The sequence below is a fragment of the Ranitomeya imitator genome, chromosome 8, assembly GCF_032444005.1.
Source record: "Ranitomeya imitator isolate aRanImi1 chromosome 8, aRanImi1.pri, whole genome shotgun sequence".
In the NCBI taxonomy this organism is placed as follows: Eukaryota; Metazoa; Chordata; class Amphibia; order Anura; family Dendrobatidae; genus Ranitomeya; species Ranitomeya imitator.
In genome coordinates, this window is record NC_091289.1 from 1,776,433 (window position 1) to 1,795,078 (window position 18,646).

At 53.1% G+C, this 18,646-nt stretch overlaps 1 protein-coding gene across 5 annotated transcripts in view; it reads left to right on the forward strand.

Annotated features, from left to right (window-relative positions):
• RNF123 (ring finger protein 123) overlaps positions 1-18,646 on the forward strand; it is a 106,167-nt gene that overhangs the window by 78,916 nt on the left and 8,605 nt on the right. For all 5 annotated transcript variants that reach the window (XM_069735978.1, XM_069735982.1, XM_069735979.1 and 2 more), the window contains 4 exons: positions 967-1,106; positions 1,188-1,376; positions 14,675-14,750; positions 14,826-14,910. In XM_069735978.1, coding sequence (XP_069592079.1) covers positions 967-1,106; positions 1,188-1,376; positions 14,675-14,750; positions 14,826-14,910 — 490 coding nt within the window. The remainder of the gene's footprint in view (positions 1-966; positions 1,107-1,187; positions 1,377-14,674; positions 14,751-14,825; positions 14,911-18,646) is intronic.

Below are 18,646 nucleotides of genomic sequence, written 5' to 3' on the forward strand. Positions count from 1 at the left end.
TGTGCTCGCTCCCACGTGAGTGAGGGTCCGGTGTGCTCTCTCCCATGTGAGTGAGGGTCCGGTGTGCTTGCCCCATGTGAGTGAGGGTCCGGTGTGCTCCCCCCATGTGAGTGAGGGTCCGGTGTGCTCCTCATCTGAGTGAGGGTCCGGTGTGCTCGCCCCATGTGAGGGTCCGGTGTGCTCGCCCCATGTGAGTGAGGGTCCGGTGTGCTCCTCATCTGAGTGAGGGTCCGGTGTGCTCGCCCCATGTGAGTGAGGGTCCGTGTGCTCCTCATCTGAGTGAGGGTCCGGTGTGCTCCCCCCATGTGAGTGAGGGTCCGGTGTGCTCGCCCCATGTGAGTGAGAGTCCGGTGTGCTCCTCATCCGAGTGAGGGTCCGTGTGCTCCTCATCTGAGTGAGGGTCCGGTGTGCTCCTCATCTGAGTAAGGGTCCGTTGTGCTCGCCCCATGTGAGTGAGGGTCCGGTGTGCTCGCCCCATGTGAGTGAGGGTCCGGTGTGCTCGCCCCATGTGAGTGAGGGTCTGTGTGCTCGCCCCATGTGAGTGAGGGTCCGGTGTGCTCGCCTCATGTGAGTGAGGGTCCGTGTGCTCCTCATCTGAGTGAGGGTCCGTTGTGCTCACCCCATGTGAGTGAGGGTCTGGTGTACTCGCCCCCATGTGAGTGAGGGTCCGGTGTGCTCGCCTCATGTGAGTGAGGGTCCGTGTGCTCCTCATCTGAGTGAGGGTCCGTTGTGCTCACCCCATGTGAGTGAGGGTCTGGTGTACTCGCCCCCATGTGAGTGAGGGTCCGGTGTGCTCGCTCCATGTGAGTGAGGGTCCGTTGTGCTCCCCCCACGTGAGTGAGGGTCCGGTGTACTCGCCCCCATGTGAGTGAGGGTCCGGTGTGCTCGCTCCATGTGAGTGAGGGTCCGGTGTGCTCCTGCTCATCTGAGTGAGGGGCTGGGGTGTCATTTTGCACTGTTTTGCAGAGCCGTGCCCGTCCACGCTGCTGCAGAGCCACATGGCGGAGCTGCTCCGCAAGGACCCAGAATTGGCCTCCAGCTTCCTGAACAGCGTCCTGAACCAGCTGAACTGGGCATTCTCCGAATTCATCGGGATGATTCAGGAGGTGAGGACGGGGGCCGGGGGGCCGCAGATGGAGATCTGCTCCGTTGTCCTGGGACTTGACTAAGCTCCGTCCTCTGTGCAGATCCAGCAGGCGGCCGAGCGCTTGGAGAGGAACTTTGTGGACAGTCGGCAGCTGAAGGTCTGCGCCACGTGCTTCGATCTGTCAGTCAGTCTCCTGCGGGTCCTGGAGATGACGGTCACCCTGATCCCCGACATCTTCCTCGACTGGAGCCGCTCGTCATCAGAACTTCTCCTCCGACGCTTGGCTCAGGTACGAGGGAGCGTCACCCACGGCACAGTGTACAGAGGCTGATAACAGGGAGTAATAGATTGTAGGTCTTTTATTAAATAAAATACTTTCACGTGACACTAACTGTGATACACTACAAATAAAACACAACAGAACAAAGCTCCAATCAGACGACAACAAACGACAAAAGCCACAAAGAAATAAACCGGAAATGGAACAAAAATGGAGAAAGTTCAGGACCTACAAATCAGGGACGAGAAAGAAAAAATCCAATAACATAAAGAAAGCAAAACTAAAAGACAACAAAAAAATACTTTTAACTACATGAATACCGTAAAAATAATAAATAATAAATAGTATAAAATCATGTAAGACCCCCGGCCCAGCTTCATTCATACTACTATATACAACCCCCACTACATTCCCACCGTCCTATATACAATATTATATACAATATATACACTATAAACACATTACACTAAACCAAACACTATACAACACAACAAAACCCTGCTGGTCCCACTGCCGAACCTTACAGCCACCTTTACACCACCACATTCACACTAAATACAATACAGTGTACAAAATTAACATTTGTTTGTTTTTTTAATATATATAATATATATATATATATATATATATATACACACACACCTACCTGACCCGGCTCTGGCCACATAGTTCAGGAATCATCCGAGCTAGGATCAGGCCCCAAAGTTTTTCCCCAGGCGGGCCTGGGCCAGGCCAGATCAGTCTCTTATCACCGCCGTTGAACCCCCCAATCCCCCCACCCAACCTAAGACCCTCTATTATACACACTATGTTCAATATATACAACTAGCTGAAGAGCCCGGCGTTGCCTGGGCATAGTAAATATCTGTGGTTAGTTATAGCACGTCACTTCTCTTATTTTCCCATCACGCCTCTCATTTTCCCCTCACTCCTCATTCCCCCCTAACACTTGTCATTTCGACCTCACATCTGTCATTTTCCGATCACTCCACTATTTTCCCTCCTCTCATTTTGCACTCACACCTTTTCATTTTCACCTCAGTATATACCTGTTTGTCATCTCCCTTATATATAGTATACACCTGTATGTCATCTCCCCTGTATATAGTATATACTTGCTGTGTGTCATCTCCCCTGTATATAGTATATACCTGCTGTGTGTCATCTCCCCTGTATATAGTATATACCTGTATGTCATCTCCTCCTATATATACTATATACCTGTATGTCATCTCCTTCTATATATAGTATATACCTGTATGTCATCTCCTCCTGTATATAGTATATACCTGTGTGTCATCTCCCCTGTATATAGTATATATCTGTGTGTCATCTCCTCCTGTATATAGTATATACCTGTATGCCATCTTCTATATATAGCATATACCTGTAGGTCATCTGCTCCTGTATATAGTATATACCTGTTTGTCATCTCCTCCTGTATATAGTATATACCTGTATGCCATCTTCTATATATAGCATATACCTGTAGGTCATCTGCTCCTGTATATAGTATATACCTGTTTGTCATCTCCTCCTGTATATAGTATATACCTGTATGTCATCTCCTCCTGTATATATATGTACCTGTATGTCATCTCCTCCTGTATATAGTACCTATATACCTGTGTGTAATCTCCTCCTGTATATAGTATATACCTGTTTGTCATCTCCTCCTGTATATAGTATGTACCTGTATGTCATCTCCTCCTCTATATAGTATATACCTGTGTCATCTCCTCCTGTATATAGTATATACCTGTGTGTCATCTCCTCCTCTATATAGTATATACCCGTGTCATCTCCTCCTGTATATAGTATATAACTGTATGTCATCTCCCCTGTATATAGTATATACATGCTGTGTGTCATCTCCTCCTGTATATAGTATATACCTGTGTGTCATCTCTCCTGTATATAGTATATATCTGTGTGTCATCTCCTCCTGTATATAGTATATACCTGTGTCATCTCCTCCTGTATTAGACCTCGTTCACACGTTATTTGCTCAGTATTTTTACCTCAGTATTTGTAAGCTAAATTGGCAGCCTGATAAATCCCCAGCCAACAGGAAGCCCTCCCCCTGGCAGTATATATTAGCTCACACATACACATAATAGACAGGTCATGTGACTGACAGCTGCCATATTTCCTATATGGTACATTTGTTGCTCTTGTAGTTTGTCTGCTTATTAATCAGATTTTTATTTTTGAAGGATAATACCAGACTTGTGTGTGTTTTAGGGCGAGTTTCGTTTGTCAAGTTGTGTGTGTTGAGTGGTGTGTGGCGACATGCATGTAGCGACTTTTGTGAGATGAGTTTTGTGTGGCAACATGCGTGTAGCAACTTTTTGTGTGTCGAGTTGCATGTGATAGGTTAGTGTAGCAAGTTGTGTGCAGCAAGTTTTGCGCATAGTGAGTTTTGCGCGTGGCGAGTTTTATGTGTGGTGCCTTTTGCGTATGTGCAAGTTTTGTGTGACGCAACTTTTGCATGTGTTGCAACTTTTGTGCATGTGGCAATTTTTCCGCGTGTGCAAGTTTTGCGTGTGGCGAGTTTTCCATGAGGTGAGTTTTTGCATGTGGCGAGTTTTGCGCATAGCGAGTTTTGAGCGGCGACTTTTGTGTTTCGACTTTTATGTGGCGAGGTTGGTGTATGTGTGGTGAAATGTGTGCTGAGGGTGATATATGTTCAAGCACGTGGTGATGTGTGGCACATTTTGTGTGTGTGTTCATATCCCCGTGTGTGGTGAGTATCCCATGTCGGGACCCCACCTTAGCAACTGTACGGTATATACTCTTTGGCGCCATCGCTCTCATTCTTTAAGTCCCCCTTGTTCACATCTGGCAGCTGTCAATTTGCCTCCAACACTTTTCCTTTCACTTTTCCCCATTATGTAGATAGGGGCAAAATTGTTTGGTGAATTGGAAAGCGCGGGGTTAAAATTTCACCTCACAACATAGCCTATGACGCTCTCGGGGTCCAGACGTGTGACTGTGCAAAATTTTGTGGCTGTAGCTGCGACGGTGCAGATGCCAATCCCGGACATACACACACACACACACACATACACATTCAGCTTTATATATTAGATACACTATATTCAATACACTATATACAATATATACATAAACCAACATCACAGAACACAACCTACATTCTCACCACCCAAGGCTCAAGTTCGATGCCTGCAAACCTTCTATTCAGGGAACAGAAATACAAAACAAAAATCTAGGGTGTAAAGATATCAGCCCACCACCAGGATATAGGAGCGCTAACGGACTAAGGCACCCTGAAGGAGAAACCCCTCCAGAGATGGGCCGCCCTCCGGGCACCCAGTCCTCCGCACTCCAGAGAATGCACCTTCACCAGGGCACCTAGGATGCTGCTACAAACTTCATCTACTCGGAGGATTTTACTCTGCGTCGAAACTAAAACTCGTGCGTTCCACGTGAAATACCTGACCACTGCGCTGACTAAGAATAAAGTGGCTCGGTCCCTTCTCCCGAGGTCTCTGAACGCTCCATAGGCCCACTCGGCATAGGACAGAGTGGCCAGCCGCGGCCAACCAATGGAAGCGCCCACCCCGTTGTACAACTCTGTATTAAAGGGACAATGAAGCAGGAAGTGCTCCATGCTTTCCAGCATGATAGCGCAAGCCTCACGGGGACAATTCCTGTCCACGGAGCTCCTGTGCTTCAAATTGTCCCTCACATACAACTTACCGTATATACTCGAGTATAAGCCGACCCGAGTATAAGCCGACCCCCCTAATTTTGCCACAAAAAACTGGGAAAACTTATTGACTCGAGTATAAGCCTAGGGTGGAAATGCAGCATTTACCGGTGAATTTCAAAAATAAAAATAGATCATTATTTCCCCATAGCTGTGCCATATAGTGCTCTGCACCGTTCATATTTCCCCATAGGTGTGAACCATATAGTGCTCTGCACCGTTCATTATGCCCCCTAGCTGTGCCATATACGGTGCTCTGCACCGTTCACTGTGCCCCATACATAGCTGTGCTGTGCCATATACAGTGCTCTGCACCGTTCATTATGCCCCCTAGCTGTGCCATATACGGTGCTCTGCACCGTTCACTGTGCCCCATAGCTGTGCTGTGCCATATACGGTGCTCTGCACCGTTCACTGTGCCCCATAGCTGTGCTGTGCCATATACGGTGCTCTGCACCGTTCACTGTGCCCCATAGCTGTGCTGTGCCATATACGGTGCTCTGCACCGTTCACTGTGCCCCATACATAGCTGTGCTGTGCCATATACGGTGCTCTGCACCGTTCACTGTGCCCCATACATAGCTGTGCTGTGCCATATACGGTGCTCTGCACCGTTCACTGTGCCCTATAGCTGTGCTGTGCCATATACGGTGCTCTGCACCGTTCACTGTGCCCCATACATAGCTGTGCTGTGCCATATACGGTGCTCTGCACCGTTCACTGTGCCCCATAGCTGTGCTGTGCCATATACGGTGCTCTGCACCGTTCACTGTGCCCCATAGCTGTGCTGTGCCATATACGGTGCTCTGCACCGTTCACTGTGCCCCATAGCTGTGCTGTGCCATATACGGTGCTCTGCACCGTTCACTGTGCCCCATAGCTGTGCTGTGCCATATACGGTGCTCTGCACCGTTCACTGTGCCCCATAGCTGTGCTGTGCCATATACGGTGCTCTGCACCGTTCACTGTGCCCCATAGCTGTGCTGTGCCATATACGGTGCTCTGCACCGTTCACTGTGCCCCATAGCTGTGCTGTGCCATATACGGTGCTCTGCACCGTTCACTGTGCCCCATAGCTGTGCTGTGCCATATACGGTGCTCTGCACCGTTCATTGTGCCCCATAGCTGTGCTGTGCCATATACGGTGCTCTGCACCGTTCACTGTGCCCCATAGATGTTCCACATAAATTTGTGCCGCCGCTGCCGCAATAAAGAAAAAAAAACACATACTCACCTCCCTTGATTGCAGCTCCCGGCGTCTCGTTCCGGCGCCTCCATCTTCCCGGCGTCTCTGCTCTGACTGATCAGGCAGAGGGCGCCGCGCACACTATATGCGTCATCGCGCCCTCTGCCTGATCAGTCAGAGAGCAGAGACGCCGGGAAGATGGAGGCGCCGGCCGGGAAGATGGATCGGCGCCCGGCGGCTGGAACGAGGACAGGTGAATATAACATACTCACCTAGTCCTGGCGATCCTCGCGCTGTCCCCTCCTGTCTTCGGTGCCGCAGCTTCTTTCTCTATCAGCAGTCACCGGCACCGCTGATTAGAGAAATGAATAGGCGGCTCCGCCCCTATGGGAGGTGGAGCCGCTTATTCATTTCTGTAATGAGCGGTCCCACGTGACCGCTGAAGAGAGGAAGAAGCTGCAGCGCCGAAGCCCGTGGGAAGGCAGGGACAGCGCGAGGATCGCTGGGACTAGGTAAGTATACCCCAGCGCCCTCACCCCCTCACCCGCCGACCCCACCGCTACCGTGACTCGAGTATAAGCCGAGGGGGGCACTTTCAGCCCAAAAATTTGGGCTGAAAATCTCGGCTTATACTCGAGTATATACGGTACCTTGGAAGCAGCGCCAAGTCAAGTCCCAATACTTTTTGGGGATCCTGCTAGAATTTAACAAACTCAACCCGACCTCTAGATCCCGACTCGGGCAGTCCTTGAGGACCAATGGTCTCTGAAAATGCGAAAGCAAGACCCGCATGTCGAGGAGTTTCCTCGGGAGGGACCTCACTTCCCACATTCCCAGACCCCACCGGCGCATTATTTTCAGAACCGGGGTAACATAAGCCGGGAGATGCCCGTGCGGTGTGCGAAGATCCTTTAATCTTCCCCCTGTCTCCCATTCCTGGAAGAAAGGCTGAAACCATTCCTTGCAGAATACCCATGGAGGAGCCCTCTCTTTCCAGAGGTTTGCCACATTACCTTTCAAAAAGGTGTTCACTAGAAACACCACGGGGTTCACCATATTCAACCCCCCTAGTCTCCTCGTGCGATAAGTGACCTCCCGTTTGACTAGGTTTAGTCTATTCCCCCATAACATCTGGAAGAACAAACTGTAGACCCGTGTCCAGAGAGGCTCTGGCAAGACACAGACGCTGCCCAGGTAGATTAGCAAGGGGAGCAGGAAAGCTTTGCACAGGTCAACCCTTTCCCTCAGGGTCAAAGACCAACCCTTCCATTGGTCCAATCGTTGGGCGACTCCTTTGATTCTGCCTTCCCAGTTTTTCGTGGGGTAATCACCCTGGCCAAATTCGATGCCTAGGACTTTGGCATGTTCTTGGGGTTCGGGGAGGGTGTCCGGAAGATCAAACGTGGGATCCCCGCGTCCCAGCCAGAGACTCTCACACTTGTCCTGGTTGACCTTGGACCCAGATGCCTCCGAGTAGCTCTCCACTTCTGACATCACCACCATCGCCTCCTCTTGCGAAGAAACAAAGACGGTGACATCGTCCGCGTAGGCCACTACCCTCAGGATAGCCTCTGGCGCCAACTCGCCCATCCTCACCCCCGCCAACGGTCCACAATCAACCCTTCTGAGGAAGGGATCGATCGCAAACGCGTAAAGCAAAGGGCTAAGAGGCAGCCCTGGCGGACACCAGATCCCACCCCGAAAGGTTGTCCAATCCACCCGTTTACCAGAGGGAAAGTCTCAGCCCCTGCATATAAGGTCTTAAGCCAGTCCACAAACCCTCCAGGCAGACCATACCTCAAAAGAGTGGACCAGAGGTACTCGTGGTCGACCCGATCAAAGGCTTTTGCCTGATCCAGGGTCAGCAAGAACCCCTTCCAAAGCCCTGCCCCGCTCCACAGCCTCCCGGACACCCAGAACAGCACTGAAAGTGCTATGGCCAGGAACGCAACAGTGCTGGGCCTCCGAAAGGAGCTGTGGCGCAAACTTCACCAGCCTGTTGAAGAGTATCTTAGCCAAAACCTTCCTGTCCACATTGAGAAGTGATATGGGACGCCAATTCTCAATGCGTGATAGATCCTTACCCTTTGACAAAATGATCAAAGCCGACCTCCTTAATGATCTCAGCAGAGTGTCCGAGGAGAGACAATCATTAAACACCTGAGTCAAGAGGGGGACCAAGGAGTCCCTAAAGGTCTTATAGAACTCGGATGTTAAGCCATCCGGACCTGGCGATTTTTTGGGCCGGAGCCCATCGATCGCCAGTCTCACTTCCTCTTCTTTGATCGCTTCTGCCAAACCGCCCAGCGAGAGGTCAGCCCCTGGCTCTGGAACAGCTTCAGCCAGGAAAGCCGACATCCTGTCACGATCCAGTTCCTTCCTTCCCAAGAGGTGCGAGTAGTATGAACTGACGACCTCTAAGATCCCTGATCTGGACCTTCTCAGGGATCCCGTACTGTCCATCAGCCCTGTCACTATCTTACTATTCACTGACATCTTGCAGCTTCTGTAAGGGTCGGGTGAGTAGTACTTCCCGTAGTCCCTCTCAAAAACCAAAGATGCGTGCCTATCGTACTGACACCTCTTTAGCAAGGATTTCACACTGGAGATCGCCTCGCGGCTACCCCCAGTCGAGACAAGATGCTCGAGTTTCCTCCTCAGGCTCTGATACAGGCGATCCCTGTTCAGGCTTCTGAGGTTCGAGAGTTGCCGGAAGAATCTCGCCATCCGATGTTTGAACATCTCCCACCACTCAGACTTAGTGTTACTTAGGCCCAGCAGCGGTATCTGGCTCTGAAGAAATTCCTCAAAGGACCGTCTTACAGCTTCTTCCTCAAGGAGTGATGAATTCAGCTTCCAATAACCTCTTCCCATCCGAGGGGTCTCTGTAACGCTCAGAGAAAACATAATCAAACAGTGATCAGAGAATTCCACCTCCACAACCGACAATGGCGAGGAGATGGCCTCCTCCTTCAAATAAAACCTGTCTATCCTAGACCTGCACTGACTACCTCTAAAAAAGGTGAACCCCGCGTGGCCTGTGTTGTGCCGGATGTGGACATCCACCAGGCGTGCCTCACTTACTATCCTATTTAGCGCGACGCAATCGTAAGCCAGCCGGTCTCCGGAACCTCCTCTATCACAGGGTCTCGTGACGTTGTTGAAATCCCCTCCAAAGACCACCTGCCGGCTCGAAAATAAGAAAGGTTTGATCTTCATGAAGAGACACTTGCGGTCCCACTTGGACTGGGGACCGTAGATGTTAATGAGCCGAAGCTCCTGTCCCCCCATGGAGACATCTAGGATCAAGCATCTCCTCATTTCTAACTCGATCAATCGTCTGCATTCCACCGCTGCGGTCTTAAAAAGGACCGCCACCCCGCTATACAGCTCGGCCGCAAGAGACCAGTAGGAGGGCCCGTGCCTCCACTCCTGCCTTGCCTTATGCATGGTTGATAGGTCGGTCAACCTGGTCTCCTGCAAAAACAAAATGTCGGCATCAAGTTAGCCGAGAAAATGAAAGGCCATGTACCTTGCCGCTTCTGACTTTATGCTGGCAACATTAATGGTTGCCAGCGTCAATGGGGTGGGTGCCGTCATCATGATTGATTGAATTAGATAGCCTTTTTCTTCCCACCCCCAACAGTTTCACCCTCTTCCTCTGTCATTGATGAGTTTTTAGTGCGCTTAAGACAAACAGACTCATCCATTCTCTCCTTACATACACTCTGGCCCTCGTCTGGTGGTCCTGAGGTAGTCCCCCCCCAGAAGGCTTTGTGTTTGCCCCCTGAGAAGAAGACCCAGCGACCTCCTGAGCCCCAACAACCTTGTCCGCAACCTCCGGCCCCGGGTCCCCATCGCCCCCCTCTGGAGGGGAGTCCTGGAGGGCCCGGAACCGGTTAGAGAGATCCACCAGAGGGGGGGGGGGCGGCTGGACCTTCCAATGGCACCTGGATCAGGGCTACGGAGTCAGAGGGGTCGCACTCCAAGGAGGAGGCTCGAGGCCCGGACCCCTCTTATCCTTAGTTGTTTTCCTGTTACCCTTTTTCTTTTGCTGTGACCACTCGCCCTCTCCCTCATCCAGACTGTCACCGGATGAAGGCTCCTGGGCAGACATGGCGTCCTTTTGCTCCTCCCTTTCAAGTCTCTTGACTTCCTCGCTCAATTCGCTGTCTTTAGGATCCTCAGCTGCAAGTGAAGCACCCGGGTCAGAGTTTAGGGTCATTACTCCCTGCCCCCTGTTCCCATGGCGCTGCTCCTGCCGCCTGATATTGGATGGCGGCAGCCTGCTCCTCACCGGTTCCCTGCCTCCTCCGCCTCTGCTGGTCCCTTCACCGGCGAGATTGGTCCCGGCTTTCGCCGGTCCCGCACTAGCCGCTGTCAGGACCGCATTGGCGAAGGAACGCGGACAGCGACTGAACGGGTGACCGAGGTCACCACACAGGTTACACCTAATCCTGCCACAGGTCGCAGCGAGATGGCCGAGGTCCCCACACAGTGCGCATTTCTGGGTGGTACACTGCGCACTGAAGTGTGTGGGGCTGCCGCACCTGTGACAGACCTTAGGCTGCCCCCGGTAGAAAATCAAGATCCTGTCCCTCCCCAAAAATGTTGAGGAAGGGATATGGGTAACGGTGTTTCCTGAAACCTTCAATTAAACCATGAAGGTCCAGGCTCCTGACCAGATACCATGGTCTCCGAGGGTCTTTTCGGGAATACCGACGATGTCGCCGTATCGTCCAACCCAGGTGGAGATGTCGACACAGGAAAGTGACTCGTTACTGGTCAAAACGGTCACCCTCCTGACTGAGTTCTGGCGGGATATTGCTACAGCGAGGAAACCCCGCCATTCGGGGCGACCCCAAGCCAGCTCGTGGTGAGACCAGAAAAGCTCAAGGCCCTCCGGTCTCACGAAGCTGACATCGAAGTAGGAGGTCCCATAGGGATGGATCTAGGCAAAGATGTCATATGCCGCAAAGCCCATCCCCAGCAGGAGCTCAGAAACCTTCCACCGATCAGGACAGGCATCCTTGTTACCCACTGGAGACGGGCCACGTTCCTACGGTTACTCCTCTGCCCCGGTGTCGGCAGAGACCAGACAGTCTCTGCCCCTCTATCTCGGAAGGCGGAAAGACCGTGTCTCTCTATCCAGAAAGACAGATCAACCTCCCTCCCCTCTACATTGATGGAACTCTCCCCTCGTCCAGGAAGCGCTGCTGCAAGTCACCATCCTCAGGGTCACCAGACAAGGGCGCACTACTACCCCCAGCAGTGACAGCTCCTGAATAGCTTGGGGCCGAAGCCCCTGCCACCGCTGGGGGGGGCAGCGGGACCACTACCTGCTTCCCCTCCACCAACACCAGTAATGCTCTCCTCATTCACTCCACCACTACTCCCATCATTTGCAACACCACTACTCCCATCATTCACTCCACCACTACTCCCACCATTCACTCCACCACTACTCCCAACATTCACTCCACCACTACTCCCACTATTCACAACACCACTACTCCCAACATTCACTCCACCACTACTTCCACCATTCACTCCACCACTACTCCCACCATTCACTCCACCACTACTCCCATCATTCACTCCACCACTACTCCCATCATTCACTCCACCACTACTCCCACCATTCACTCCACCACTACTCCCATCATTCACTCCAGCACTACTCCCATCATTTGCAACACCACTACCATTCACTCCACCACTACTCCCACCATTCACTCCAGCACTACTCCCATCATTTGCAACACCACTACCATTCACTCCACCACTACTCCCATCATTCACTCCACCACTACTCCCATCATTCACTCCACCACTACTCCCACCATTCACTCCACCACTACTCCCACCATTCACTCCACCACTACTCCCATCATTCACTCCACCACTGCTCCCACCATTCACTCCACCACTACTCCCATCATTCACTCCACCACTACTCCCACCATTCACTCCACCACTACTCCCACCACTGCTCCCACCATTCACTCCACCACTACTCCCATCATTCACTCCACCACTGCTCCCACCATTCACTCCACCACTACTCCCATCATTCACTCCACCACTAGTCCCACCATTCACTCCACCACTACTCCCACCATTCCCCTTACCATTGCCACCACTTCCCGTCACTTTATTACCAGTAGTGTCACCACCATTTGTCCCAGTGTTCTCTGCACCTTCCACATCCATTCCTTCCTCACTTGTGTCTGTCTTCTCTGCACTCACACCTGCTGGACCGGGGGAGGGTCGCAGCACCACACCCTGTTTCCCATCCTCAGGGTCACCAGACAAGGGTGCACTACAACCCCCAGCAGCGACAGCTCCTGAATAGCTTGGGGCTGAAGCCCCCGCCACCGCTGGGGGGCAGCGGGACCACTACCTGCTTCCCCTCCACCAACACCAGTAATGCTCTCCTCATTCACTCCACCACTACTCCCATCATTTGCAACACCACTACTCCCATCATTCACTCCACCACTACTCCCACCATTCACTCCACCACTACTCCCAACATTCACTCCACCACTACTCCCACTATTCACAACACCACTACTCCCAACATTCACTCCACCACTACTTCCACCATTCACTCCACCACTACTCCCACCATTCACTCCACCACTACTCCCATCATTCACTCCACCACTACTCCCATCATTCACTCCACCACTACTCCCACCATTCACTCCACCACTACTCCCATCATTCACTCCAGCACTACTCCCATCATTTGCAACACCACTACCATTCACTCCACCACTACTCCCACCATTCACTCCAGCACTACTCCCATCATTTGCAACACCACTACCATTCACTCCACCACTACTCCCATCATTCACTCCACCACTACTCCCATCATTCACTCCACCACTACTCCCACCATTCACTCCACCACTACTCCCACCATTCACTCCACCACTACTCCCATCATTCACTCCACCACTACTCCCACCATTCACTCCACCACTACTCCCATCATTCACTCCACCACTGCTCCCACCATTCACTCCACCACTACTCCCATCATTCACTCCACCACTACTCCCACCATTCCCCTTACCATTGCCACCACTTCCCGTCACTTTATTACCAGTAGTGTCACCACCATTTGTCCCAGTGTTCTCTGCACCTTCCACATCCATTCCTTCCTCACTTGTGTCTGTCTTCTCTGCACTCACACCTGCTGGACCGGGGGAGGGTCGCAGCACCACACCCTGTTTCCCATCCTCAGGGTCACCAGACAAGGGTGCACTACAACCCCCAGCAGCGACAGCTCCTGAATAGCTTGGGGCTGAAGCCCCCGCCACCGCTGGGGGGCAGCGGGACCACTACCTGCTTCCCCTCCACCAACACCAGTAATGCTCTCCTCATTCACTCCACCACTACTCCCATCATTTGCAACACCACTACTCCCATCATTCACTCCACCACTACTCCCACCATTCCCCTTACCATTGCCACCACTTCCCGTCACTTTATTACCAGTAGTGTCACCACCATTTGTCCCAGTGTTCTCTGCACCTTCCACATCCATTCCTTCCTCACTTGTGTCTGGCTTCTCTGCACTCACACCTGCTGGACCGGGGGAGGGTCGCAGCACCACACCCTGTTTCCCTTGATCAGTGCCGGCCCCCCTATTGCATCAGTTTGCCCCCTATTGTGCTGGGCAGACTGTTCGTCAGTCGCCTGCCCTGTAACCACAGACTTCAGGGGTTTAGTGTCTAGTTTGGGTGCCGAGGCATCCTGCTCCCCTGTCACAACAGTGCGCCCACCTTTCACTGCAACATGTTCCTCAGTCCTGCCCCCCACAGCCTAGGCGTCGGCCGGCTCAGCCGCAGTGAGCAGGGATGGAGTCTGCCCACACGTCCTCCTCCCGGAGGAGCACTAACCGGACCACCTCATCTCTGAGGGCTCTGAACCTCTGGGAGGTCGCGGGTCTCTCCCTGTTAGAGGTTTGGGTGTTCAGGACCCGAGCCTCCCGCAGCTCCTCCTTCAGCCCGGTCAGTGCTTTGCCGGCGTCCTCGTACTCACGTAGCATGGCGACCACTCGGGAGGAGAAGGTACTCGTGGACTCGCCGGAGCTCGTCTCCCCCCAGGATGTTCCTCTCCTTCCTGGGGCCTGGGGCGCCCCTGTCTCTGGGCGGACGATGAGCCGTCTCAGGGTTGGGGTAGGAAGGTACGGTCTTCTTCACCCGTCCTGATCTCCTCCCTGTCCCCCGGTGTAAGAATCTATTTACACAGGAGTGCTCGGCCCAGTAACCCCTGATGGAAGAATATATTTACATAGGACTGCTTGTCCCATTGAACCTCGGTGTAAGGTTCTGATTTTGTTCTCGGCCTCACTTGTTTGTTTTTCTCCAGCTTCTGAATCAGGTCTTGAACCGGGTGACGGCTGAGAGGAACCTGTTTGACAGGGTGGTCACTCTCCGACTGCCAGGTCAGTGAAGACCCCGTCCCCAAGCCCCCATTAACCCTGCACTTCCCACTAAGGCCGTGTCCTCTCCTCCGCCAGGTCTGGAGAGCGTGGACCATTACCCAATTCTGGTGGCAGTGACCGGTATTCTCGTACGTCTGTTGGTCGATGGTGAACCCCAAGGGTGAGTCCTGACCCACGGCCTGGTGGGTAACGGGGGGTCTCATGTGTAGTGACAGATGGGCGGCAGCCTCCACCATCGCATGCAGCTGCTCGGATCGTCTGCAGTCCTATTACCTGACGTGTGACGACCGAAGGTAGAGGTCGCAGAATATATTCCTAGGGGTCTGTATTCAGTGATTTGTCCTGCACTACTGCCTCCATCTTCCTCATTGGTTTTCAGTACATGCTGGGAGCTGCTGGCATCTTTGGGATGGTGGGTGCGGACCCCCAGGATTCTTCCTGTGAGAAAATGAGAGCCGGGGGGATACAGATGTCTCCCCGCCTTCAGCAATCTGTGATGGAGATTACACAGTCACAGCTCTCTGGCGCCCCTTACCCTCCGATAAACCTCCGATCCTGGCAGTGACGGATCAGAGGTATATATATATATATATTCACGATCTGGGACTGGAGATATATATGCAGAGTGCCCCGATAACCAGTATGTGACAGGGCAGCCTCGCTGGTGACTTATCCTAGGTGCAGCTCCCTGACTGACCTGAGGGTAGGGGGGCGCTGAGAGCTGTGGCTGTGGAAGCTCCCTCACAGATTGGTGACGGCGGGGGGATATCTGTATCCCGGCTCCTCTTGTGTGTGGTTCCCTTGCAACTTCCTAGTGGGAGGTCCAAATGGAACGACTGACGTCTCAACAGGTTCGTTGGGGCTGGACCGATGCGGAGAGTCCAAACTCGGGTCGGCTAAGTAGTTCTGGAGAGCCAGTCTCGATAGCTCGGTATCTGGGACACCTATAGAAAGACGAGACACAGGGGTGCGTGCAGGGGGCTCCCAGGGTTCTGGTGGTATATCGGACCTCTCATAATTCATCTCTAGGTGTCGGTGCCCCTCGGTCTACGCTTTCCCTGACTGATGCGGGGCTCCCAGCTCTGCTCCTCCTCGCCTTCACTAACACGTGGCCTCTAATTCTCTGGCCAGATGGCAGGTTCTTGTTCTTTTGGGAATTCGTGTACTTATCCCATGGGTGGGAGGCACAATTCAGGGGTGAAGGGAGATCTGTGGATAATCTATTGGGCCTGAAATTAATAAATCAAAATGGAGTCTCCCTCATCGCTCACGCTGCCTTTATGTACAAAACATATTAGCACTTAAATCTGGATCAGTGAGGATGAGCGCAAAGAGGCCGGCGAACTTCCACCACCAGGACCGCCGCGGGTACAAGGGCCATGGGCTGTGCATATAATAATGGACACATGTAACCCACGGGCCGAATATCACAGGGGAGGAGCCTGTAGCCCACCACCATGGGGCCGAATGTTACCGAGAGGAGCCTGTAGCCCACCACCGTGGGGCCAAATATTACTGGGAGGGGCCTGTAGCCCACCACCATGGGGACGAATGTTACCGAGAGGAGCCTGTAGCCCACCACCGCGGGGCTGAATATTACTGGGAGGGGCCTGTAGCCCACCACCATGGGGACGAATGTTACCGAGAGGAGCCTGTAGCCCACCACCGTGGGGCCAAATATTACTGGGAGGGGCCTGTAGCCCACCACCATGGGGACGAATGTTACCGAGAGGAGCCTGTAGCCCACCACCGCGGGGCTGAATATTACTGGGAGGGGCCTGTAGCCCACCACCATGGGGACGAATGTTACCGAGAGGAGCCTGTAGCCCACCTCCGTGGGGCCAAATATTACTGGGAGGAGCCTGTAGCCCACCACCGTGGGGCCAAATATTACTGGGAGGAGCCTGTAGCCCACCACCATGGGGACGAATGTTACCGAGAGGAGCCTGTAGCCCACCACCGCGGGGCTGAATATTACTGGGAGGAGCCTGTAGCCCACCACCATGGGGACGAATGTTACCAAGAGGAGCCTGTAGCCCACCACCGTGGGGCTGAATATTACTGGGAGGGGCCTGTAGCCCACCACCATGGGGACGAATGTTACCGAGAGGAGCCTGTAGCCCACCTCCGTGGGGCCAAATATTACTGGGAGGGGCCTGTAGCCCACCACCATGGGGACGAATGTTACCGAGAGGAGCCTGTAGCCCACCACCGCGGGGCTGAATATTACTGGGAGGAGCCTGTAGCCCACCACCATGGGGCCGAATGTTACCGAGAGGAGCCTGTAGCCCACCACCGCGGGGCTGAATATTACTGGGAGGAGCCTGTAGCCCACCACCATGGGGACGAATGTTACCGAGAGGAGCCTGTAGCCCACCACCGCGGGGCTGAATATTACTGGGAGGAGCCTGTAGCCCACCACCATGGGGACGAATGTTACCAAGAGGAGCCTGTAGCCCACCACCGTGGGGCCGAATGTTACCGAGAGGAGCCTGTAGCCCAGCACCGTGGGGCTGAATATTACTGGGAGGGGCACGTAATCCACTGTGGGGCTGAATATTGCTTGGAGGAGCCTGTAACCCACCACCACGGGGCTGAATATTACTGAGGAGGAGCATGTAACCCACCACCACGGGGCTGAATATTACTGAGGAGGAGCATGTAACCCACCACCACGGGGCTGAATATTACTGAGGAGGAGCATGTAACCCACCACCACGGGGCTGAATATTACTGAGGAGGAGCATGTAACCCACCACCACGGGGCCAACTATTACCAGGAAGAGCATGTAACCCACCACCACGGGGCCGAATATTACTGGGAGGAGCACGTAACTCACCACTGGGGCTGAATATTGCTCGGAGGAGCCAGCAACCCACCACCACGGGGCCGAATATTACTGGGAGGAGCACATGATCCACCACCATAATGCCGAATATTACCAGGAGGAGCTCGTAACCCATCATTGCGTGGCCGAATATTACTGGGAGGAGCACGTAATCCATCACCGCGGGGCTGAATATTACCAGCAAGAGCATGCAACCCACCACCACGGGGCCGAATATCACTGGGAGGAGCCTGTAACCCTCCACCGTGGGGCCAAATATTACTGGGAGGAGCACGTAACCCACCACCGCGGGGCTGAATATTATCAGGAACAACATGTAACCCACCACCACGGGGGCCAACTATCATCGGGAGGAACTTGTAACCCACCATCACGGGGCTGAATATTACCAGGAAGAGCACATAACCCACCACCGCGGGGCCTAATATCACTGAGAGGAGCCTGTAACCCATCACCACGGGGCCGAATATTACTGGGAGGAGTGCATGATCCACCACCATAATGCCGAATGTTACCAGGAGCAGCTTGTAACCCACCATTGCATGGCCAAATATTACTGGAAGGAGCACATAATCCACCACTATGGGACCAAATATTACTAAGAGGAGGACATAATCCATCACCGCGGGGCTGAATATTACTGGGAGGAGCCTGTAACCCACCACCGCGGGGCCGAATATTACCAAGAAGAGCATGTAACCCACCACCGCGGGGCCGAATATTACCAAGAAGAGCATGTAACCCACCACCGCGGGGCCGAATATTACCAAGAAGAGCATGTAACCCACCACCGTGGGGCCGAATATTACCAAGAAGAGCATGTAACCCACCACCGCGGGGCCGAATATTACCAAGAAGAGCATGTAACCCACCACCGCGCGGCCGAGTATTACCAAGAAGAGCCTGTAACCCACCACCGTGGGGCCGAATATTACCAAGAAGAGCATGTAACCCACCACCGCGGGGCTGAATATTACCAAGAAGAGCATGTAACCCACCACAGCGGGGCCGAGTATTACCAAGAAGAGCCTGTAACCCACCACAGCG